This window comes from Caenorhabditis elegans, chromosome V (genome assembly GCF_000002985.6).
Source record: "Caenorhabditis elegans chromosome V".
Classification (NCBI taxonomy): domain Eukaryota; kingdom Metazoa; phylum Nematoda; class Chromadorea; order Rhabditida; family Rhabditidae; genus Caenorhabditis; species Caenorhabditis elegans.
The window spans coordinates 15,186,317-15,208,140 of record NC_003283.11 but is presented as its reverse complement, the minus strand read 5'-3'; the positions used below and the strand labels follow the sequence as shown (position 1 = coordinate 15,208,140).

Here is a 21,824-nt window from a genome sequence, read left to right as displayed (position 1 = left end):
TACTCAACCCTACAGTCTCGTCTTCTCACCTGCCATTTTTTTTCTGCATTGAATATGCAGTAACGACGTTGATGGAAAAATAATCAGAAATAGAGCACAGAGGATGTGCATATAGGTTAAAGAAAAGAAGAACTAATACTGTTGAAAACACATGAATACCTAGAAAAACTGATAATGAGAATACAGATTAGAAAATGTACCCGTTTCCATTGAAACCTACAAATTATTGTTCTCTTTGTCATTAAATTGTTTACTCGGGATGGGATTTGACATTGGAGCCTTTTGCACATAATCATGGTCAAACGTTGTTCTACTTTAGTTTAAATACTTGGATAGATTCTGAAGAAGTTCTTCGCTGGATGCTGGCTATTTGGGCCGGATTACACACACTTATTTTATACTTCGTTGCGATTCAGTTTATAAACCGACATTTATGCCTTTTGAATGCAAATTTTGCTGCAAAACTTGAAGGAATTTATGGATATTGTCTAATGTCAATTCCATTAATTCCGGGACCAACTTTTGCCTTATCAATTAAAATAGTTTCAAGAGAAACAGTATTTGATAATGAAATGCGGTATGAGGCACAGGAACTTGATTTTAAAAATAAGAAGACATTTCAGAAATCTAATGTTTGAGACCTATAGTTTGGTGGTATACAAAATCACGAAGTTCAACATCACACCATATTATCCCAATGGCTCAGTACAGTGGGAAAACTTTGTAGTACTTGCAATTGGATGTTTCTTCAATGTCATTGCCTATTCTATCATCATGTATTGTGGAATCAAAATGCACTTCAATATGCAAAAAATGCTTGCCAGATTTTCAATGGCTCAGCAAAATATCCAGAAACAGTTGCTCCGTGCATTGGTTGCACAGAGTATTGGACCAACTATTTTTCTGGTTTTTCCAGCCGTCCCTTTTCTCATGAGTCCTTTATTGCCACCGTTGTTTGACTTGAATATCGACGTACAATCTGGATGGATCTTCTGCATTTTTGGAAGCTATTCTTCGTTCGACACCATTGTTTTCATGGTTATTGTAAAATAGTAAAGAAGTTGTTTAATGAGTAAAATAAAAAACGAGGAAGCTGAGAAAAACTTTTACAATTCCCAGATTATCTACACAAAGTAGGATCGTCAGTTGGACCATCAATGTAGAATTTTGGCAGTGGTGTCTCATTTTGCAATCTTCAAATAATCTAAACTTTTTTCAAGACATTTTTGCATAGAAGCTTAGTGAATTTTCTGATATTGTTTAACGCAATACACGGGCAACAATAAACTGTTTATTAAATGGGATCTTCCGGCGAACGCCAAAAGATCCCCACACAAAATGAGTTCAATAAGTGAGAAGACGGTCGAGCACGAAAAAAAAAACTGTTGAGAACTGATGTTTCTTCCGCAATCTCCTTCTTATATAGTTATCTGATATGACCTTCCACGTAAAGGTCACAAAGGTTGTTTCACGGTTTATTGTCGGTGGGTCTGTATTTCTGTCCTTTTGATTATAGAGGCTAAAGCAAAATATCAAGCTGTGAGACTATTTGGAATTGTGCCTGTCGCTGCCTCCGCTGACCATACCTGAAACTTCAAGCGTTAACCACTTTTTCTCCAATTCCAAAATTCATACAGTAGTCTGTGCTCTCTGAAGTCCAAGTACAGTTTTTACCGTATCTTTATATTGAGACGACATTAACAGGCAAACGAAAAAATGGGATATTGAGTTGACTGTGGTGAAGAAAACCAGCGGAACTTGAAGAAGTACTACCGTTGTTCTGAAATTCTGAATTTGAAGGATAAAACTAAACCCCGGAGCGTACGTGTTTCGCGCATCATCAGCGCTCAATATTCTATAGATTCCAACCAGAAATACAGGAACTTCTGACATAAAGTAGAACACTGACATTAATGTGATCAATCTGGTGGTTGATTCCGTTCTGAAAATGAAAATCTAGCACTATTCTCAAAACTCTTTGTCCTCAAATGTCTGACTACTTACCCACTAGTTTTCTACAAGTTAGATATCCAGCCAGAAAAATTGTTTGCTGCTCAAAAATCTTATAGATATTTTTCAAAAAAGCGGTTCTGATACCCCTTCAAAAGAAAATTCTATATCTGCTAATAATAAAATTTGTTTGAGTTGAACGGATAAAACTACTGTAGATATGACCTAGTCGGGAGAGTGCATTTGTGAGGTACTGCGAGAGTACCAGGCTACCTACTTCTGCCTTCCACCTACACATCTTCTTAATGCCAAAATATCGGTAAAGCTAACATAAGCTAGCCTAGGATTTCTATTTTAGATTTGAGCATTCTGAAACTGTATCAAATTCAATTTAAAATCTATTTCAAAAAATTTTTTAAAATTTTTAAGCGAGGAAGTTTTTTTTTTTTAATTTTTTCTGACTGCTTAGCAAAAGCCAACCGCTAAACCGACGGACCGAGCTTCCCCCTTTTTGAGAAAAAAACATAAAGACCAACTTTTCAACTTCACTCCTTCTCAGATTCTTTCTCAATTTTGCTGAATTTCTTATAGCTTTCAATAGAAAAACTGTGAGCGCCAAATGAACTACCGGTTTCAGACTTGCAAGAAACCCTAATCCATAAAACATTTCCATCTGTCTGGCGTTGAAATTTCCACTTCCAGCTTTATACTGTGTTATTCCATTTGTCAAGTTGACTCTGCTCGGTGTGGGGAGACAATAAACTTTTTCAGGTTCAATTTCAACTTTGAAAGTATGAAAATCAGTTAAGAAATTGTAACATGGAACACTTAAAAAAGAAAATATTATGATTCGAATTGCATGTACTATGTGCTCGGACAACTTTGCAGTTCACGAGCTCATTGGAAAAATAATGAATAAAGTTCGGATGACAGCCATCCAAAGTATTAACCATGATGAAATATATGTACATGATAGTCTTATAAATGAACATATAATATTACAAACAACTCCATAGAAACTATCATTTCCATAACAATAGTCTATGTTTCCATAGTTTAAAATTCCCTGAAGATCCAAAAAATAGCAGAAACAAGCCGTAAGATATCACAAACAGAAATTCCAATCCGGTATTTATATTATTGATAGGCTAGCTTATGTTAGCTTTACCGATATTTTGGCATTAAGAAGATGTGTAGGTGGAAGGCAGAAGTAGGTAGCCTGGTACTCTCGCAGTACCTCACAAATGCACTCTCCCGACTAGGTCATATCTACAGTAGTTTTATCCGTTCAACTCAAACAAATTTTATTATTAGCAGATATAGAATTTTCTTTTGAAGGGGTATCAGTCTCTGATAAAGCCTTAGACACATCGTCACAAGTCACTTTGGGATTATTCAGTAGATGGGCGTATTGGAAACATTCAGAGTTTTCAAGTTTTTTTTTTTTGAAAAATATCTATAAGATTTTTGAGCAGCAAACAATTTTTCTGGCTGGATATCTAACTTGTAGAAAACTAGTGGGTAAGTAGTCAGACATTTGAGGACAAAGAGTTTTGAGAATAGTGCTAGATTTTCATTTTCAGAACGGAATCAACCACCAGATTGATCACATTAATGTCAGTGTTCTACTTTATGTCAGAAGTTCCTGTATTTCTGGTTGGAATCTATAGAATATTGAGCGCTGATGATGCGCGAAACACGTACGCTCCGGGGTTTAGTTTTATCCTTCAAATTCAGAATTTCAGAACAACGGTAGTACTTCTTCAAGTTCCGCTGGTTTTCTTCACCACAGTCAACTCAATATCCCATTTTTTCGTTTGCCTGTTAATGTCGTCTCAATATAAAGATACGGTAAAAACTGTACTTGGACTTCAGAGAGCACAGACTACTGTATGAATTTTGGAATTGGAGAAAAAGTGGTTAACGCTTGAAGTTTCAGGTATGGTCAGCGGAGGCAGCGACAGGCACAATTCCAAATAGTCTCACAGCTTGATATTTTGCTTTAGCCTCTATAATCAAAAGGACAGAAATACAGACCCACCGACAATAAACCGTGAAACAACCTTTGTGACCTTTACGTGGAAGGTCATATCAGATAACTATATAAGAAGGAGATTGCGGAAGAAACATCAGTTCTCAACAGTTTTTTTTTTCGTGCTCGACCGTCTTCTCACTTATTGAACTCATTTTGTGTGGGGATCTTTTGGCGTTCGCCGGAAGATCCCATTTAATAAACAGTTTATTGTTGCCCGTGTATTGCGTTAAACAATATCAGAAAATTCACTAAGCTTCTATGCAAAAATGTCTTGAAAAAAGTTTAGATTATTTGAAGATTGCAAAATGAGACACCACTGCCAAAATTCTACATTGATGGTCCAACTGACGATCCTACTTTGTGTAGATAATCTGGGAATTGTAAAAGTTTTTCTCAGCTTCCTCGTTTTTTATTTTACTCATTAAACAACTTCTTTACTATTTTACAATAACCATGAAAACAATGGTGTCGAACGAAGAATAGCTTCCAAAAATGCAGAAGATCCATCCAGATTGTACGTCGATATTCAAGTCAAACAACGGTGGCAATAAAGGACTCATGAGAAAAGGGACGGCTGGAAAAACCAGAAAAATAGTTGGTCCAATACTCTGTGCAACCAATGCACGGAGCAACTGTTTCTGGATATTTTGCTGAGCCATTGAAAATCTGGCAAGCATTTTTTGCATATTGAAGTGCATTTTGATTCCACAATACATGATGATAGAATAGGCAATGACATTGAAGAAACATCCAATTGCAAGTACTACAAAGTTTTCCCACTGTACTGAGCCATTGGGATAATATGGTGTGATGTTGAACTTCGTGATTTTGTATACCACCAAACTATAGGTCTCAAACATTAGATTTCTGAAATGTCTTCTTATTTTTAAAATCAAGTTCCTGTGCCTCATACCGCATTTCATTATCAAATACTGTTTCTCTTGAAACTATTTTAATTGATAAGGCAAAAGTTGGTCCCGGAATTAATGGAATTGACATTAGACAATATCCATAAATTCCTTCAAGTTTTGCAGCAAAATTTGCATTCAAAAGGCATAAATGTCGGTTTATAAACTGAATCGCAACGAAGTATAAAATAAGTGTGTGTAATCCGGCCCAAATAGCCAGCATCCAGCGAAGAACTTCTTCAGAATCTATCCAAGTATTTAAACTAAAGTAGAACAACGTTTGACCATGATTATGTGCAAAAGGCTCCAATGTCAAATCCCATCCCGAGTAAACAATTTAATGACAAAGAGAACAATAATTTGTAGGTTTCAATGGAAACGGGTACATTTTCTAATCTGTATTCTCATTATCAGTTTTTCTAGGTATTCATGTGTTTTCAACAGTATTAGTTCTTCTTTTCTTTAACCTATATGCACATCCTCTGTGCTCTATTTCTGATTATTTTTCCATCAACGTCGTTACTGCATATTCAATGCAGAAAAAAAATGGCAGGTGAGAAGACGAGACTGTAGGGTTGAGTACAACCTAACAATAGTAAGACTTGAAGTTTCTGAAGTAAATTGGGAACGGATTGAAACGATGGAACCTCTCCATCAGAAACCTGACAGCTCTGACATTGACGCCTTAATGCAAAAATTGCACATTGAGCCTGTCTTGTAGAACGGATGTTTCTTCAGGTCCTATCAATAAACAACAGAAAAACAAGAGGAAGAAACAATGATATCACATCAAAAAGTGATGCCAGTATGATAAGATCTCAGTATAATAATGAAAATTAATCGAACGAAAGGTATCATTCAACATGAATGTTTTTCTGCTGATATCGGCTTCTTCACTTTTTCTTCTAGTAGATTCGGTGCATGGAGCAACAGAAGAGGTTGGATTTTTCATATATTTTTGTGTTCATTGTATAGTTTTCAGCTCTACCGCACGTCGGCTAAACCTTCGGAGTTGTTTCATATAACTGATGAAAAACTTCATCGCACGTTTGCACCGGGCGCCTTTACATTCACTTATCCACCATTTAACAGAAATACATTTGCTCCTTTGAAAGAATCAGTGACCAAAACTCCTGCTGATGAAGAGGTAAAATCTGGGATGAATTCAGATATACTAGTTATATTTAGGCCGCTCACTTCACCCATCGACCACCATATCGTCACGCTACAAAAGGAACTAACTCACATGTTACTCCAAAAGTACAGCAAAATTTCGATTTGTTACTTTGAAACTTTAAAAAAATTTATTTAGGACAATCGAGAAGTCATGTTCACCTGGAAAATACTTACTTGGAAGCCGGAAGATTTAGCAGCGGTGTCCAAAAAGCCACATACAAAAGGGACCAAGGCTCCACCACTGTTCGGAGCCGAAGAGGTACGCTCACTTGATCTTCAATGCCAATATATTCTTTCAGCTTGCCCATCAGGGAAAACACACATTCCCGCCAGGCGCCTTCACTTACAAGTTCACAATTCCACCTCTTGGCAGAAGAACATTTGCTCCTTTTAAGGAGGTAGTAACCCAAAAACCACATTCAAAAGGCACCAAGGCACCTACACACGATGAAAAAGTAGGCTTAAGCTAAGACTTTCTAAGTGATCAAAACGTAATAGTTATTTTCAGAGCAGTCAGGACAAGTTGTACGATCCGATTACCTGGAAGCCAATTCGCATTACTTGGAAGCCAGTTGATGATGTTGTGGTGGTTGGATGAATAACTTGATTAATCGATGTATTTTTTGTTTTACTGCTTGACTTGACTTTGGGAATCGGAATATTTCAGAAATAAACTGTTTTGTATTGGCAGCAATCTGTTTCGGCAGCAAAAACGGGCATCGAGATATAAAATGTCAACATTTTCAAATGTGTATTGCTCAACAACTAAGAACGCTAGCCAAAAATGTTGGACATCTGTTCAATGCTTTAACATCAAAAAATTCAAAACAAAAATAAGGTTTAAAACAATCTATGTAGTATTAGACGAAGATCTTGAGTTTGAGTAGTTTTGTGTTGCAAGGACCTGAAAATATACAAGCTTTTCGATAACATTTCCGTGTGCTCACTGTTGATTGTTGATTCCTTGTTGATAGTGCAAAGTTCAACTTGACAGCTCTCTGATATTCTGGTGACTTCCACAGACATATGAAAGGACGGAGACAGGCACTGGTTGATCTGATCATTCTACCCAATTCCAATGGGAGAATAGTGCTTTTTCTGGGAAAATCAAAATGTTGATTTGCTAACTAAGAAATGAACATACTGTGTGGCAATATTCGGATTGTCGGGATCATTTCGGAGCATTAAAAACCTTGCCAAAAAATACAAAATCTCACCCACAGAAAATGAAAATAGTAGGTATACAATATACTTGGTGGATATGTTTTTTTTCTTATCGACCTTTTTCCCATTTAATAATTTCCAGAGAAAGAATGGAATGATAATGTATGAAATAAGTTTCAAAATGTTAAAAATTGCATCAAAACTTTGAAATGCATACAATGTATATTTAATCCAATTTGAATTGTTTGCTAGATACCGCTGTGCCAAATTATCCATGTTACAAATTTGAGAAGGTAGTTGAAAGAATAGAATAATCATCATTGTGTAGTTTAGTGTCACAAAGATAAACGACGTTGAAATTATTGTATTGCAAATTTGATTAACTCGACGAAGAGTCCATTCTTTAGACTTCCTTATTGCTTGAATTTGTGATAATCCTAAAAATAATGTGGTCCAGGCTGCAATCATAAGCCACGTTTCATTGAGCAACACTGTGGCTAATTTGAAAACTAAGTCAAAGATACTAGTATAACCAATACAGTTCTTGTGATCCAGGTAAGTTATAATAGCATTCATTTCACTGATAAATGATAAGAAAAGTTGTGAAAAATCGCCAATGCATACCACTTTGATCATTATGAAAGTTGGATTATGTTTCAAAATGTTACCACGTAGAATTAGAAAATGTAGAATATTAGATAACATGCCAAGCATCACAATTATTAAATTAGGATATTTGATAGCATATTCTACGTCGAAATTTAAATCGATTGTAATATTATTATTGTCATAAGAGTCGTTCATTGGAATAACGAGAAAGCTGTTAGTGAAATGTGGAATAGTAATTGCTAGACAGAAATAGAGCGGGGTTTGGAGCAATTATAGGGTGCGGGGGCATGTACTCACATTATTAATATATAATTTTCTAAAGATTTAACGGTGTATTCTGATTTAAACGATCATTTTTCCATGGATGAAAATTAAAAATTAGAAATCCATAAACTTCAAATAACCGCATATTTCCTATCAGTACTACAGCCGGCACCCCCAGCAGTAATCATTCAGTGATCAAAACAAGTTCAACATTTTAAAAGTTCAAAACTATAGGGATGATACTCGATTTCGTTTACAAAAACTGGAATTTAATTTTACTAACAACTAAACAAATGCAAAATTAGTAGTTTTTTGAAAACTTTGAAAATGGATATCTGGCTTCAAACTAACTTTGTTGAAAATCCCCGTAGCTATTTTGTTGCAAATTTTGTGTTCTTTTAGTATTTGAAAACGGCATTCCAAAAACTTGAATAACCGCCGAGTTCAAGCAAAGAGTGCATGTTCAGTCATATTTATATTTTTGGATATATTTTCTTTTTCTTTTTTTAATTTTAAGTAGTATTGAAAAAATATTGTTCGGATGTGTTTTATTAACGAGAACATTTATTTAGTAAAACTCCAAAATATTACAACATTTTATTATTCTTTCTTATTATGCCATCACTCAAAGGACTATGCTATCCATCCGATGCATTCGAAGGCTCAACTGCTGGGGCAATCTAAACAACAATATAATTTCCTCCTACTTCAATACTATCTCAACAAACCGCATTAACGCTGTGATCAGGAGAGAACGCCGTTTTCGCCACGGCTCGATATTGCGATGACATCAGAAGACAGACCCATCCGTGAGTAGCTGCGTTTATGGTTTGTAACATGGTTGATATGGTAAGGGTTCTGATAAGGATTAATCTGAAATAAAACTCTTAAAAATGGTCTTAATAGCAGATTCTTACGGTATGATCTGTAGATTTGCGAATAGTGGCAACATGAAGTTTGCAATTATAATTGGAAACGTTGAGATGAAAAATGAGCAAAGTGTGAATAGTATAAGCCCTTCTGTTTTTTCAGCTTGTCTGTCACTTTTGCTTTTCATCATTTTCATGCTAGATGCTTCTTTTATGAATCTCGATAGAATAAGGGAAGTAAAAATGAAAACGATTAGCTGAAATATTTGAATGAGCCCGTCGAAAAGAGTAAAAAGTAGAATTGCATTGGTACTGGAATGTCCATCCGAGGCGGAGTACAGTCGCCTTTCAGAGCTTGCTCCAGTATAGAAGCTGAATGCACAGAATGCGTCATCAGATTTAGGTGTGATTTTGTACTTGAAATGTGTTGCGGAGAGATTGTACATTGCCGAGATGATAATGACAATTAAAGATGTTTTTCTGGCTGTTGAAGTCTTTGCCAATGTAGATGACCACTTACTCATGGCAAATTTTATTGAGAGACTGCGAAATAAAGCAACTAAAATTACAAGACAAGACGATACAAGCATGGAAAAGCCGCCTAGAGTTTCCATGGTCAACGTGAGAGCTGTAGCATAGTATGTGTCGAATCCAAGACAGAAATCAGGTTGGTTGAACTCCAGAATGTATTTGATATCGTTTTGAGTCTGTGTTAATAGTTGCAGCAAGTCACAGATACATATAACAAACATCATACTGAACACAGGGCTTGATCGAAGAGATTTTCGGATTAAAATCGAAAAATGGAAAATGTTGGATAACAAGCCGAGGAATGAAATGACAGTGTTTACAAGACGAGCATGGTAGTCAAAATAGAACGCGGAAGCCGCATCCGGCCATACATCTTTCATCTCGATTTTTAACTGGAGAGTAAAGTAGAATACATAGGCAGGAGAAAAATTGTTAGACGTAAATTACATGTTTACGAGTTTTGGTTCACATAAACGTTTTGATCTGACTGAAAATTTGCGGCTTGAAAATGTCGACTGATTAAAAATCTGGACAATGAATAGACCAGCTAAATTTTCAGAATAGATTTCAATGAATTCCTTAAAGTGGCGGACATATTACGGGTTTTAAAAGTAGCAAATATTGGACGCTTCGTGAAAGCAGCAGACATGTGATGGGTTCCAAGAATCCTTTTTTTCTGATCAAAAATGGTGCCACGAAATCCCGGCCGCTTTATTTTGTGTCATGATATTTGTGAATAATTTACATGCTTTAAAAAACTGCCAAAACTGGACTTTTGAGATGACGGCCGCTGCCTCTTTTGACCTGAATGATTTGAAATATAAATAAACTTTTGCACAATATAATGAGCAACAGCTTCTTGGTTGATTTTTATTTCTATAGTTTCCAGATTTTCAGATTCTCATTTGAAAGTATATAAGAACCTGCGAAAAGCCTTTTTTTTCTAATGACTGTTTTTTTCTTGACTGTAGTTGCTGCTAATGTAAGGGCATACGACTTCTTGTTTCTTTGTATTCCAGGTAGATTTATGCAACTCGTATTTTTTGTGCAAAAAATGTTAGATTCTACTTCTTCTTCCAAAACGATATCTTTTCCAGAATCTCCTTCCCAAAAGACATTGGCTTGGTTGGTGTGGTGGGTGTTGTTGGTGCATGCTCCACTGATCCTCTGCGTGTTCCCTCTACTAGAAGGAACTCATTGTCCTAAAATTCAAACTTTTGATATTGATCTGTAAGTATGGAAATCTTACATCAAACTTGTCCAGGTCTGCAAATGGATTGCTGAATCTTCGTTCCCATTTGTCAGACTCCTTTTCAAATGCGTGTGGATTGTACATTTGCTTCAAGTCATCTGAATCCAATTTACAGTTTCAGGGCTCCTGTTAAAACAAGAACTTACGTAAATTTTTCCTATCTGAATGCATAAAAAGATCAAATCTAACTAAAAGGCATGCTGGCCCAGCACACTGATTAGATGGAGTACGAAGTGTCACAAAGCGATATCCTGGAAATATTGAGGAAAATCAGTGAACTATGCGGTTGTCTCACCATTATTCATAGTATCAATATGAAGTATTCGTTGAGCAAATACACTACCCGACTCATTATGAACATTGAATTGAATGAATGACATGTCATTCAACATGATTTTGTCGAAACTGTATACATGACGCTCATAGTTAGTGACAAACGAAGCCTCCTCTCGAGTACGCCGTCGGCAGCTGGATTCGAATTTTGCAGCCGTGGATACTGATGGCGATGCGGCATCATCTTTGGATATCTGATCAGGTACGTCAAAGAGGCGAATGGAAACTGAACTTCGTCGACGAAATTTGCCAGAATCCATTGAAGAGAGGAAGTATGCGGCAATGATCTGAGAAAGATTGTGTAAACTGAAAGATGTCTAGAGGTCTGTCTAATGTAATAAGCTTGATCTTTTTCTTACCAGCTCTCACTGAGATTTGGGGTTGAAACCCTCTGAAAAAAGTTCAAGGAAGAGATTTTCGTGAACTTCAGAACTTGAAAGAATCCCCGAGAAGATCTATGATAATAAAATTTGCTTACCTCAACCTCGACCGTATACGCTATCGTGAATGGAATCGACAAGAACGGCCTCAGCTGAACATTCCGTGCTCTGAGCCAATCAGGTTTTCTCACGTATCTGCAAGCTCAAACTTCACGCCCTTTTTTCTATTTTTCAAACATACCCACAACCTCCATTTCTCTCAAACATTGCGTAGTTCAGTTGCATGTTCGAACAATTTGTCTGAATATTTAACGAAACCATTTGCGAGCCGGTTAGCCAGTGAATCATCGGGTTGTAGTTGGTGGAATAGATGCGAGAGGCTTTCGGGTAGATTCTTGTGATCTTTGATTTGTTAAGATTTTGGACTTTATCAATGGAATTTGCACGGAGACAGTTGTAAACGGTATTCTCATCAGCAGATACTATGCATGGAACGATGTCCTTTGTAGCATTCTCTAGATTGACAACTGTGGAAACTCCACGACTGGTCTCATAGGCTTGCATGTAGTTGGTGATGGCGGACAGCTCGGAGCATGTTGTTTCTTCTGGTAGCTCGCTGAGCTGGGCGGCTTTTTGTTCTTCAGTGAGCTCATTGAATCGTTCATTCTCCATTTCTTCATCTTCGGTCAAATCGATTGAAGATCCCTGTAGATCAATGCTCGAGCTATCGCGACTTCTTGACTCCTGTTTCTCGAATCTTTTCTTCTTGGCTTTAATCAGAATCTTGTGCTTCAAAAGTTCCGGCGGTGGATACACAACGTCGCCTGCCCCCTCTTTAGCGTAAAGGGGGTAGTCTGGAAGTGGGCCAGTCAACAGCAGCTCTCCGAATACTTGACGAAAGATCTGCACCATCTTCTCTTGTTGTTTTCTGCCAAGGTGATTCTCAATGGATAGAATCACTGGATAGGGAGATGTCTTAAAAGCACATTCCTTGATCGCCTCGCAAACTTCTTTCAATCCAATCTCGTTCATTCCCATAACTGCAGTTGGTCCATGAGTTATCACAGGTTCTCCATCTTTGTCCTTGTTATCCCACATATCTAGCTCAACGCATCGACTTCCACTTAGAAGAGCCTGACGATACATCTCAACGTCAGCGGAGCAATGACCAATTGCGTAGACCAGTTGGTTGCCTGAACGGATATTTGAAAAAAAAAGTCCGCGTGAGTTGATGACCTACCAGAACAATAAGTGTTGTGTGAAGAATTAATGAAATACTTGTTGATCGGCTCTCTCATACTAGTCACATCCATCTTCATTCTTTGTGCCGAAATCGCAACTCCGCACTCATCGGACACCATCCAATGTGTGAACATTTGAGGTGAAATTGCGGAATCTGAAATTAGCCTCGTTTTTAAAAGAAGCTTCCAATTGTAGCTAGACTAACCGCTAGAATACTGCCAGTTTTCTAAAATCGAGTTGATCTTCCTATCTGACACCTGATTGAACCTAGCGTCGTTGAGTCGATGATCGTGTTGATTTTTTCTAAGCCAATCGCCAAATTCTAACTTTGTGGCAACAGGTTCATCCTCGCTTCTGAAAATGAAACTGACTAGGAAACCATCAGAAGGTGCCCAACGGACTTGCATATGAGACCTATGCTATTCGATAGCCCATGTCTTAAACCAATGTCTAAAACGGTTACTCGTGATTTTTTAGCTGCGAATCTCCAGAACTAAGCTCACGGCAAGCTCTCAAAGATCCTGAAAATAGCACTATAACGAAAAATTGAAGGGTCAATTTTGCAGCTTCACTTTGGTAGATCATATCTCCGCGGATAAATTTTAAGTTGTTGATCTTTTTGTAAGGAACAAGTTTGTAATTGAAAGTTTTTAATAAAAAAATTGTTGTTTCAAATAAAAGCGCGTGAAGTGCGGCAACTGTTGTCTACTATTTTAAGGCTGCGATTGCTATTCTAATGCTTTTATCTGAAACAGAATTTTTTTTGGTGAAAACTTTCAACTACAAACTTGCTCTTTACAAAAAGTTCAACAACTTATCAGTTGATGACTTTTCTGTTAAAAATTTATCCGCGGAGATATGAGCTACCAAAGTGAATATGGAAAATAGCTTCTTTTGATTGTTACAGTGCTTCGTTACAGTGCTATTGTAGGATCTTTGAGAGCCCGCATTAAGCTTGGTTCTGGAGATTCGCAGCTAAAAATTCGCGAGTAACCGTTTTAAGACATGGGCTATTAAATGGCATAGGTCTCCTATGCAAGTCCGATGGGCACCTTCTGATGGTTCCCTAGTGAGGTAAATTGCAATTAATAAGAATCTTACATTTTTCGAAATATAGCTTCCAACCTGGAACCCTCAAACTTGGTAAGTATCATAATGATCTTTATGAGCTTCTGATCGTCTATCTCGACAGACTTTCGATTCTGAATGAGACTGTAATGGTTTTGCAGGCATTATGTTAACTCACCACTGGAAGGAGTTTTCCAACCTCTGTCCATTCAATTTTCGTTGAGTTTTTTCGATGCTTGTCGAAAACCTTCATAATACTGAAACTTCAATGATCAAAAATCAAGCTCCCATGTGCTTTGCTAATTCAATCATACACTCGCTCTTAAAGACGCAAAGGCTTAAAACTATCCAGTTTCTGCTATGAAAAACTTTCTATATTCGATTTTCTTGCTTTCTCTCTTGGTGGCTTTCCTTGGAACACCAACGGATGCGCATACTTTTGACTGGTAAAGTTAGCAGTACTGCTTAATTTAAATAATAAGATTTACAGCTTCGATTGCACAATTCCTCCGGTTGAGGATGAAAAAGCTGTTGATCAATACCACCAAAAGTATGATAGACGTGGGAAAAACTCGCTGCACATTGATATTAACGTCGAAAATTATTTGAAGCATCATTACAATTAAATAATGAACGTTTTACTATGCAGCAATTCGCGTCCAGTTAGGTGTACCTTGCAACTACGGTATAAAAAACTTACTCTTCTTCAATACACCTTCTAGTAAACGCCGCGTACATCTTCGGAGCCAACTTTTTACGAAAATGATACAAAAGTCCGTGCTCTTCCCGTTTGACACGCTGTACCACAGTAAATAGAGTGGCGGCGAACTCGTGCAGGCGTTTCTGAATCAAATCAAAGGATTTAGGTTAAAGTATAACGAAATCACCTCATTCTTCTCCATACACACGAAATGAGTGAACTTTAGATTCGTGATGCTTGTCCCGCTGACAATAGTCAAAAAGTTGGGCTCATAACTTCTCTCGCTGGGCACTAATTCAAAGTCTGTCGGTTTTCCTGCACGAACGTCATAGATTCGTTCTAGATAAATGTAGTTCTTCTCGTAAGCAAGCTGAAAAGTTGGTATTCTAATATGAAAAATTGACAAATAAGAGGTGTAGAAATGAAATAAAATATAGAAATAGATTATTGTTACTTTTTATTTCTACTCTAACTTTCCTCCTACTTACAACTTGAACTCTCAAATTTTCAAACATTTTTTTGAATAAATTTGAATATGGCCTCACGTGGCGTTCCCCCGTCAAAAGAAAAATTTTCTTCAACTGACAAAATGTTCAAAAAATATGGATAATATTTTATAGTTGAAATCTATTTCGCAGCTTCGCCTATTCTATAGTTATGGGGGTTTTAAGGGCACCAACCTACCTCCTTTGTATTGAAAACTTTAGGATCCTTGTACCTCCAATACAAAATATAAGGTGTTGGATCAACATGAAGACGAACGGCATTTCGGCTTGTCCAATTCTGAAAATTTCATAATTTTAAATATTTTTGATTACCCAAATACGCTCCATTGACAAAGAGTAATTTTTTTACAACAATGTAAAATCCTCACCTCCTCATATTTAAAGAAAATCAATTTACCATCACGCAAAATGTCAGTAGGTTTCGTTGCCATGTTGGCGGAGGAAAGTGACAATTTTGTCACTTTCCAGGCCAGTTTCCAACCAAATCAGCTTTCCGTGTCGTCAGCAGACGCCCGAGAGAGTACGAGTTTGAGGAGAGACGCAGCGAATTTGGCTGTACGAATGTTTGTGTTTGGTGCATATGATTGATAACTGATAGCATTCTTTGATTGGGGGAGCAGTATGAAGAAGAAAATGTCAAGGTTTATGTGATGTCACCAGTGAGTTGTAGAAAAGGTTACTAATTGTATTTTGATTTTTTATAGTATGTATTTGAATAATTTGATTTTTGGTTTTCAGATGGGAACATGAATCGAGTGTGTCTTTGAATGAATATAGGACAAATATGTACATATGTCTGACCTCATGCCTACACGCGTGCCTACATCCAAAGTACATGTTTTAGAGCAAATAGGCAGTAGGCAGGCAGGCATAAGGTAATCACGTTGCCCGGTCTCAAAACGACATGTTTTCGTCAAAAAAGTGTGCGTCTTCAAACAGTACTGCAATTTAAATTTTTGCTGTGCAATTTCCTTCCAATTTTCATAGAGTTTATTAATTCGCTTGGAAAACTTTAAAAAGTTGATTAAAGAAAAGGGACAATACAATTTTGAGATTACATTACCCTCTAAAGGCGCACATCTTTGTTATTTAACAAAACTGTGTCGTGGCGAGACTTATTTTTAGCCCAAAAAGTACATATGTAATTTTATTTCGAAATAAAGAGAATGTTCTTGATCGAGTTTAGAACTAATACAATATCTCGTCGTCAATTTTATTTAATTTTTCCAATTTGCTCGTCGAATGGTGTGCCACGTCTACATCTTGCGTACTTTCTCGGGTACCGTAATACAATAAAATCCAGAAAAATTATTTATTTCAGACCATATACACCGCAAAAGCACAATGAACAGATAAAGTAATATTTGCTTCAGCACATTTTCCACTTCTCCAAATCACATATTTTCCATCGGAAGTCTTTTCAGCATTGTATGTGTAAAACCTTAAATTTATAGAATTTTTGAAACTACTGTAAACATTAATTTAATCGGATCACCTATTGCAATATCGATAATCGGTGGGCCTTTTTGAGATAACACTGTCACGATCAGCTTTATCACATTCTATATCACATGCGATTTTTCCGTTAGAATCTGAATTTTTCTTGCGATTTCAAAAGTTTATTCAAATAAAAAGACGACCTTTCTCACAAACTGCAGGTTTAAATTCTTCGCCGGTTTTTTGAAGAGAGCAGTTGGCGTTTTCACATTTTAAAATCCGATTTTCTGAGAAATTTTTAATGTCAATTCAAAAAAATTTAATCTTTTAAAAATTACCCCATTGATAAAGAGAGTTTATAGTGTTTAGAAAAATTAAAAGCGACAATAAATAGTAGATGCGATTCATTAAAGATTGAATTAAAATCTGAATGGATGTTGCATGTAGATTCAAGTATTAGATAAAGCTGAAATCCGGTTCTGAAACTCTCCGCTTCATTATTCCTCTCTGCTTGCCTACGCACACTTTTATAGGTACACAACGGCGCACTACTATTCGCGACCGAGTGGTTCAGTGGTAAAGCGCGCCGTCTTCAAACAACAGACGCGGGTTCAACTCCTCAGCGGTGATCGATGACTTGTGCAGTGGCCGAGGCGATCGGATTGTGATGTCGCCTGAAAAGGCGGGACCCAACGTCGCGCCTTTCGCCAGAAGATGGAAATATGCGCAACGTCTGAGCTGATTTCTTTTTTTTTTCTCAATGAGACCTGGGTTTCTTCAAAGGAACAATCGGGGATAACTGAGGTTTATGAGAAAAATATGGATTAGTTGAATACTGAAAATATATAATCAAGAGATGAAGGAGATTTCGGGTGCAATTAATTTATGCCTTGAGTTGTCCACAGTCAGCGATCATGCAGTCCTTGACTGGCTTTCCGGATTGGGATCCGTTGGATTCGACAGCCTTCACGACGTCCAATCCTTCGACGACACGTCCGAAAACGACGTGCTTTCCGTCGAGCCACTCGGTCTTGACGGTGCAGAGGAAGAATTGAGATCCGTTGGTGTTTGGTCCAGCATTAGCCTGAAATGTTGAAAATATTACTTTCGAGACAGACAAAAATTCTGATATTTTTTGAGACTGATACATTCAGCTGCTCTTTCTCATAAATCATTCAATTTCTCCTAACAACGGCTCAGCACTCCATCCTACACACAACGTGCTGTGAGATATGTCTGCGTCTCTCACAGATACGACAATTTCCGGAAAAGCAACATTTAGAAATCTTCAGTTTTCCCTCTTTTCGGAGAACAAACAGTGATATTTTTCCCAAATTGAGCAGAAAAAAACATTTTCTCGAACTTCAAACAGATTCAGCTGACGATTTGCTTACCATGGAGAGGACTCCTGGTCCGGTGTGCTTCTCCTTGAAGTTCTCGTCTGGGAACTTCTCTCCGTAGATGGATTCTCCTCCAGTTCCGTTTCCGCGGGTGAAGTCTCCTCCCTGGATCATGAAGTTCGGGATGATGCGATGAAACTTGGATCCCTTGAAGTGGAGTGGCTTTCCAGACTTTCCGATTCCATTTTCTCCGGTGCAGAGAGCGCGGAAATTACCGGCGGTCTTTGGGACAACGTCATCGTAAAGCTGTAAAAAATTTATTTATTGAAGATGAAAATAGCCAAAATTTCACAAACCTCCATGACGATACGTCCGGAAGCCTTACCACCGATGGTGATGTCGAAAAAGACCTTTGAGCGGCTCATTGTTGAGGCAAGAATAGGGAAATTACTGAAAAATCATAAAAATTACATAATTTAAACGAAAATCGATAAAAAATCTGAATAAAAAACAGTGAATTCGCATGAAAATTCAAAAAATGGGACCGAAATGGAGAGCGGCAGAGAAATTTCGATTTGTGGGCGGGGTCAGAATGTTCGCTCCGTTGATAATTTGTGAGACCGCGAAGTTTGAATAAGGTTTTCTTTCATCAGCAGAGCGTGCTTACATTCTTCTTTTTGGTGGTAGTTTAAATTTGAGTTTTTTAACCAATCAAAAATTAACAGTTCTTCGCGGTATTTTTACCTTCTCCTTAACAAAAAATAATCTGCAGTTTTGAAAACTGAAATCAACAACAGAATTTATCAACAACAAATTCAACAAAGCTTGGAGCTAATCTTCCAAAAGATCAATGAGCTTCTGAAGCAACGCATTGTAGGTTATATGATCGAGAGATTTATAATTTTCGTGATGCTTCAACGCAGTAACATCTTCGCTGGTCTCCAATTGCGAAAGGCATGCATTTTGAAGCCTTGAGAGTCTGTAGACTTCGGCGAACTTCAGCTTGTCGATCAAGTGGGTCTTTTGGTCCAAAATCAAAAACGTTTCAGCCTTTTCCAGAACTCTTGGCACCGCGAATCTATCGCTCAGCTTGAGCAAGTGAGACACGTTGGAACCTGAAAATCCGTTAATAATTCCAAGCCTCAAATAAAAAAAAGAACTTACTATTAATGAGCATGTGAGTGGGGTAGATCACATTGAGCAAATCGATAAACTCAGAGTGGGTCACATCATCGATTTTGATCTCAGCCTGTGTCTTTTCGGCGAAATTCGAATAGAACATTTTTTGGAAGAATTGCGAGCTCGTTGCGAGCACTTGCTTGCCAACATGGACATGTTTTCCTTCAAGCACCAGCACAACATCGGTAAGATGTTCCTTGGGTTGATCGAAAGTCTCGATAATCCTCTCATGAATTCCGGCAATCTTGTTGACAGTAATTTGGACTTCAAGAACGGCATGCTTATCGAGCACAAATCGATTATCGTAGCAGATGGCTTCCTCCCAATTTTTAAAATTGTTGACCACCACAATCTTGTTCAAGTCGTCGAACTTTTGCTGAAACTCCATCGAAAACGCGTCATCATCCTCGTTTGAATTGAGTCTCAGAAGTGAAAAACGAATTGACGCATCGCAGGACCACAAGTTGCTGCGCAGTTCCTCGTTGCATTTCAGGTGAATTCCGAGATGTTTAGCATTGTTCGTAGCGTCGGAAGTGCTTGTGAATGCTCCAAGAATCCTTAAAAGATAATATTTTAAATAATTTAGAACATTTTTTGTTTCATTAAAATTCACTAACCATTCTACGTGTCCAATTTGCACTGGTTTGTGCTCCGTCGCCTTCGCCAAGCCAGAAAAATTTTGAATCTCAAAACGAATTGATCCTTTATTGTCTTTTCCAGACATTTTATCTTGTGATAAATTTAATTTGAACAATGAAGAAGAATTTGAAACAAACAATTTAAGCTGAGCAATGCTCTCACCTACAGTACACTAAATGGCTTCGAGACCAGTCAAAATTTATAAAGTTTATTGGTCTATTTCTAGGACTTTCACATTAACCATTTTTAGCACATCACGATGTATTTTGTGCAGATTTTATTTTGTCCTTGTACGAAAAGATTATTTTTTAGCGGATAAGCAAAGCTAATCTTGACGAACCGCTTCGCAGATACCCGTCACATGCAGAGCTTCATATTTAGCTCAATCGATCTCGAAAGCATTCAACAAAATGAAAAACTGTTGGATTAATTTGTGATCTATTTAGCAATTTAAAATGTTCTCAATGTTTCTCAATGTTAAATCATCTCGATATTTCTCCTTCTTTTCGTGAAGACCGTGGTGATGATCGAACTGATATCAATGACCGGTTTTTCAATGTAATCTTTTATTGCCTACAAAAATTGTTATCAATTTCGGCGCCGTTCTGTTGTTTTGTGTACGATCATTTGAAAACACAGGCGCACGGTGAAAGTGTTGACAAAAGGCGGGAAACACAGCGAAAGTGTCGTCAGATATGGCGCATGTCGTATGATTGGGTGTCGGGTACGCAGACACTTTTGCGGACTTTGTTGTTTACGTCGGAAAATTCTAGAAGCGAACGGCTCATTTCTTCTCTCTTTCGTCGCCTAATTTGTTGATTTTGTCAGAATTTTTATAGTTTCGCTTATTAAAATGAATTAAAATCAATTGAAAATTATTTAAGAACTTTTTTGATGTGCAACTGTCGTTTAATCCTTGTTGAATCACGTCTTTCGGCAGATTTTAGGCCCAACAGGAAAATTAATTTAGTTGGGCCTAAAATTTTCTGTTTTAGTGCGCTAATTCACTCCATTTCAGTATATAGCTCATCCGTGTGCTTCTTCCTTGTATCTTATGGTGCTTTGTTTATATTTTTAACTTTGATTGATTCCCGCTCTATTACCGCAGAGCGTGTTTGCCGCACCTCTGTAGATATACCTATCTCATACATATTTCTCAACTATAACTCAAGCATTTTAGTGATTACCCTACCTGAAAATGAGCCGCCCAAGAGTCTTCTTCGACATCACCATCGCCGGAAAACCAACCGGACGTATCGTTATGGAGGTAAACAAAACACTGATCTTTTTTCATGAAATTAAATCTTATTTTCAGCTCTACAACGATATTGTTCCAAAAACCGCTGAGAACTTCCGTGCTCTTTGCACTGGTGAGAAGGGAGTCGGAAAGTCCGGAAAGCCACTCCACTTCAAGGGATCCAAGTTCCATCGTATCATCCCAGAATTCATGATCCAGGGAGGAGACTTCACCCGCGGGAACGGAACTGGAGGAGAATCCATCTACGGAGAGAAGTTCCCAGACGAGAACTTCAAGGAGAAGCACACCGGACCAGGAGTCCTTTCCATGGTAAGTTATGTTGCCTAGCCAGATTGAAAGACAGCATAAACTGATAGAAAAGAAGCATTATCTAGTTTCTTAACTGTTATCCACTGGCTGATAAGTTTCATTGTTTTTCTTCAGGCTAACGCTGGACCAAACACCAACGGATCTCAATTCTTCCTCTGCACCGTCAAGACTGCCTGGCTCGACGGAAAGCACGTCGTTTTCGGACGTGTCGTCGAAGGATTGGACATCGTCAGCAAGGTCGAGGGCAACGGAAGCAGCTCCGGAACTCCAAAGTCCGAGTGCCTCATCGCCGACTGCGGACAGCTCTAAATTTGTTCTCCGTGAGAACTTTTCTTCTTTTCAATCACCCCATCCAACCCTGTTTATTGCTTCACTTTTTCATCTTGATCATCAATAAATTGCTCGAAAAGAATATAGTTGTTCAGTTACATGGGTCGTACTCGAGGAAGCCTTCGTGAATTGTTCTCAACAGCTTGGAGAGAACTGTAACATTGTAGAAGCGATTGAAAGCGTCGATTTCCGTCATTTTGTTCCAATCTCTGCGCATTCTATCCTGAATTTCAGACAACCGTTCGAACTCTGTTGACTCGTGAAGAGTAAACACATAAAATGGAATTGTTAGAGGAAAAGCTGTAAATTGTGCAAATATTCAGATTTCGAGCATAAAATGTAGGC

The 21,824-nt window shown here is 37.7% G+C and overlaps 10 protein-coding genes, 2 non-coding genes and 2 pseudogenes across 14 annotated transcripts; 5 read left to right on the top strand and 9 right to left on the bottom strand.

The window, feature by feature from the left end:
* Positions 1–359: 359 nt before the first annotated feature.
* Positions 360–1,053, top strand: C41G6.12 (Seven TM Receptor; the record flags this gene model as incomplete). The annotated part of the gene is made up of 2 exons (NM_074355.1): positions 360–577; positions 624–1,053. The coding sequence occupies 2 exons, from the start codon at positions 360–362 to the stop codon at positions 1,051–1,053; spliced, it is 648 nt and encodes a 215-aa protein (NP_506756.1).
* A 535-nt stretch (positions 1,054–1,588) lies between these two features.
* Y75B12B.14 lies at positions 1,589–3,046 on the bottom strand (annotated as a pseudogene). The gene is made up of 2 exons: positions 2,487–3,046; positions 1,589–1,942 (listed from the first exon to the last, which is right to left on the bottom strand). Coding segments are annotated over exons 1-2 (914 nt in total).
* Positions 3,047–4,422: 1,376 nt separating this feature from the next.
* Positions 4,423–5,116, bottom strand: str-266 (annotated as a pseudogene). Its single transcript has 2 exons — positions 4,899–5,116; positions 4,423–4,852 (listed from the first exon to the last, which is right to left on the bottom strand). Coding segments are annotated over exons 1-2 (648 nt in total).
* A 640-nt stretch (positions 5,117–5,756) lies between these two features.
* Positions 5,757–6,667, top strand: Y75B12B.8 (uncharacterized protein; the record flags this gene model as incomplete). The annotated part of the gene is made up of 6 exons (NM_074353.1): positions 5,757–5,831; positions 5,876–6,040; positions 6,082–6,153; positions 6,206–6,328; positions 6,369–6,524; positions 6,578–6,667. The coding sequence occupies 6 exons, from the start codon at positions 5,757–5,759 to the stop codon at positions 6,665–6,667; spliced, it is 681 nt and encodes a 226-aa protein (NP_506754.1).
* A 252-nt stretch (positions 6,668–6,919) lies between these two features.
* Y75B12B.10 (G_PROTEIN_RECEP_F1_2 domain-containing protein) lies at positions 6,920–8,073 on the bottom strand (the record flags this gene model as incomplete). Its single annotated transcript, NM_001029117.3, has 3 exons — positions 7,214–8,073; positions 7,017–7,167; positions 6,920–6,973 (listed from the first exon to the last, which is right to left on the bottom strand). Exons 1-3 carry the CDS (start codon positions 8,035–8,037, stop codon positions 6,920–6,922), a joined length of 1,029 nt encoding a protein of 342 aa, NP_001024288.2. The 5' UTR covers positions 8,038–8,073.
* Positions 8,074–8,744: 671 nt separating this feature from the next.
* Positions 8,745–9,886, bottom strand: srw-1 (G-protein coupled receptors family 1 profile domain-containing protein; the record flags this gene model as incomplete). The annotated part of the gene is made up of 3 exons (NM_074352.2): positions 8,745–8,786; positions 8,835–8,979; positions 9,024–9,886. 3 exons carry the CDS (start codon positions 9,884–9,886, stop codon positions 8,745–8,747), a joined length of 1,050 nt encoding a protein of 349 aa, NP_506753.2.
* Positions 9,887–10,516: 630 nt separating this feature from the next.
* plc-2 (Phosphoinositide phospholipase C) lies at positions 10,517–15,569 on the bottom strand. Its single transcript, NM_074351.6, has 14 exons — positions 15,356–15,569; positions 15,166–15,264; positions 14,669–14,851; positions 14,482–14,624; positions 13,960–14,038; positions 13,815–13,915; positions 12,919–13,067; positions 12,712–12,867; positions 11,713–12,664; positions 11,570–11,666; positions 11,054–11,378; positions 10,905–11,009; positions 10,756–10,856; positions 10,517–10,708 (listed from the first exon to the last, which is right to left on the bottom strand). Exons 1-14 carry the CDS (start codon positions 15,416–15,418, stop codon positions 10,571–10,573), a joined length of 2,691 nt encoding a protein of 896 aa, NP_506752.1. The 5' UTR covers positions 15,419–15,569; the 3' UTR covers positions 10,517–10,570.
* Positions 14,132–14,420, top strand: Y75B12B.13 (uncharacterized protein). Its single transcript, NM_001129596.4, has 2 exons — positions 14,132–14,227; positions 14,272–14,420. The coding sequence occupies exons 1-2, from the start codon at positions 14,142–14,144 to the stop codon at positions 14,405–14,407; spliced, it is 222 nt and encodes a 73-aa protein (NP_001123068.1). The 5' UTR covers positions 14,132–14,141; the 3' UTR covers positions 14,408–14,420.
* A 716-nt stretch (positions 15,570–16,285) lies between the features above and the next one.
* Y75B12B.11 (DUF7808 domain-containing protein) lies at positions 16,286–16,845 on the bottom strand. The gene is made up of 4 exons (NM_001029118.4): positions 16,763–16,845; positions 16,628–16,711; positions 16,483–16,579; positions 16,286–16,428 (listed from the first exon to the last, which is right to left on the bottom strand). The coding sequence occupies exons 1-4, from the start codon at positions 16,830–16,832 to the stop codon at positions 16,305–16,307; spliced, it is 375 nt and encodes a 124-aa protein (NP_001024289.2). The 5' UTR covers positions 16,833–16,845; the 3' UTR covers positions 16,286–16,304.
* A 202-nt stretch (positions 16,846–17,047) lies between these two features.
* Y75B12B.12 lies at positions 17,048–17,165 on the top strand. The gene has a single exon (NR_003484.1). It is a non-coding gene; the product is annotated as a small nucleolar RNA Y75B12B.12 (small nucleolar RNA).
* Positions 17,166–17,214: 49 nt separating this feature from the next.
* On the bottom strand, positions 17,215–18,214 carry cyn-3 (Peptidyl-prolyl cis-trans isomerase 3). Its single transcript, NM_074350.9, has 3 exons — positions 18,121–18,214; positions 17,819–18,070; positions 17,215–17,508 (listed from the first exon to the last, which is right to left on the bottom strand). Exons 1-3 carry the CDS (start codon positions 18,187–18,189, stop codon positions 17,308–17,310), a joined length of 522 nt encoding a protein of 173 aa, NP_506751.1. The 5' UTR covers positions 18,190–18,214; the 3' UTR covers positions 17,215–17,307.
* Positions 18,215–18,552: 338 nt separating this feature from the next.
* bath-36 (BTB and MATH domain-containing protein 36) lies at positions 18,553–20,162 on the bottom strand. The gene is made up of 3 exons (NM_074349.6): positions 19,561–20,162; positions 18,929–19,500; positions 18,553–18,879 (listed from the first exon to the last, which is right to left on the bottom strand). The coding sequence occupies exons 1-3, from the start codon at positions 19,665–19,667 to the stop codon at positions 18,596–18,598; spliced, it is 963 nt and encodes a 320-aa protein (NP_506750.1). The 5' UTR covers positions 19,668–20,162; the 3' UTR covers positions 18,553–18,595.
* Positions 20,052–20,152, bottom strand: Y75B12B.16. Its single transcript, NR_102097.1, has one exon. It is a non-coding gene; the product is annotated as an Unclassified non-coding RNA Y75B12B.16 (non-coding RNA).
* A 600-nt stretch (positions 20,163–20,762) lies between the features above and the next one.
* Positions 20,763–21,559, top strand: cyn-7 (Peptidyl-prolyl cis-trans isomerase 7). The gene is made up of 3 exons (NM_074348.11): positions 20,763–20,849; positions 20,898–21,149; positions 21,264–21,559. Exons 1-3 carry the CDS (start codon positions 20,781–20,783, stop codon positions 21,456–21,458), a joined length of 516 nt encoding a protein of 171 aa, NP_506749.1. The 5' UTR covers positions 20,763–20,780; the 3' UTR covers positions 21,459–21,559.
* The last annotated feature ends 265 nt before the right edge of the window (positions 21,560–21,824 follow it).

Bases quoted from the DNA above. Each gene is read 5' to 3' on its own strand.
- Y75B12B.13 (NM_001129596.4), top strand. From the start codon at position 14,142: ATGAAAAACTTTCTATATTCGATTTTCTTGCTTTCTCTCTTGGTGGCT. The intron at 14,228-14,271 runs GTAAAGTTAGCA...TAAGATTTACAG, and splicing joins GATGCGCATACTTTTGACTG to CTTCGATTGCACAATTCCTC.
- plc-2 (NM_074351.6), bottom strand. From the start codon at position 15,418: ATGGCAACGAAACCTACTGACATTTTGCGTGATGGTAAATTGATTTTC. The intron at 14,039-14,481 runs GTAAGTTTTTTA...TTGAAGTTTCAG, and splicing joins AGAAGGTGTATTGAAGAAGA to TATTATGAAGGTTTTCGACA. The intron at 12,868-12,918 runs GTTAGTCTAGCT...GGCTAATTTCAG, and splicing joins AAACTGGCAGTATTCTAGCG to ATTCCGCAATTTCACCTCAA.
- Y75B12B.11 (NM_001029118.4), bottom strand. From the start codon at position 16,832: ATGAATCGCATCTACTATTTATTGTCGCTTTTAATTTTTCTAAACACT. The intron at 16,580-16,627 runs GTCGTCTTTTTA...AGAAAAATTCAG, and splicing joins ACCTGCAGTTTGTGAGAAAG to ATTCTAACGGAAAAATCGCA. The intron at 16,429-16,482 runs GTGATCCGATTA...TATAAATTTAAG, and splicing joins GATTATCGATATTGCAATAG to GTTTTACACATACAATGCTG.
- cyn-3 (NM_074350.9), bottom strand. From the start codon at position 18,189: ATGAGCCGCTCAAAGGTCTTTTTCGACATCACCATCGGTGGTAAGGCT. The intron at 18,071-18,120 runs GTTTGTGAAATT...AATTTTTTACAG, and splicing joins CCGGACGTATCGTCATGGAG to CTTTACGATGACGTTGTCCC. The intron at 17,509-17,818 runs GTAAGCAAATCG...TCAACATTTCAG, and splicing joins GACCAGGAGTCCTCTCCATG to GCTAATGCTGGACCAAACAC.
- bath-36 (NM_074349.6), bottom strand. From the start codon at position 19,667: ATGTCTGGAAAAGACAATAAAGGATCAATTCGTTTTGAGATTCAAAAT. The intron at 19,501-19,560 runs GTTAGTGAATTT...TTATCTTTTAAG, and splicing joins CAAATTGGACACGTAGAATG to GATTCTTGGAGCATTCACAA. The intron at 18,880-18,928 runs GTAAGTTCTTTT...ACGGATTTTCAG, and splicing joins CACTCACATGCTCATTAATA to GTTCCAACGTGTCTCACTTG.
- cyn-7 (NM_074348.11), top strand. From the start codon at position 20,781: ATGAGCCGCCCAAGAGTCTTCTTCGACATCACCATCGCCGGAAAACCA. The intron at 20,850-20,897 runs GTAAACAAAACA...TCTTATTTTCAG, and splicing joins CCGGACGTATCGTTATGGAG to CTCTACAACGATATTGTTCC. The intron at 21,150-21,263 runs GTAAGTTATGTT...GTTTTTCTTCAG, and splicing joins GACCAGGAGTCCTTTCCATG to GCTAACGCTGGACCAAACAC.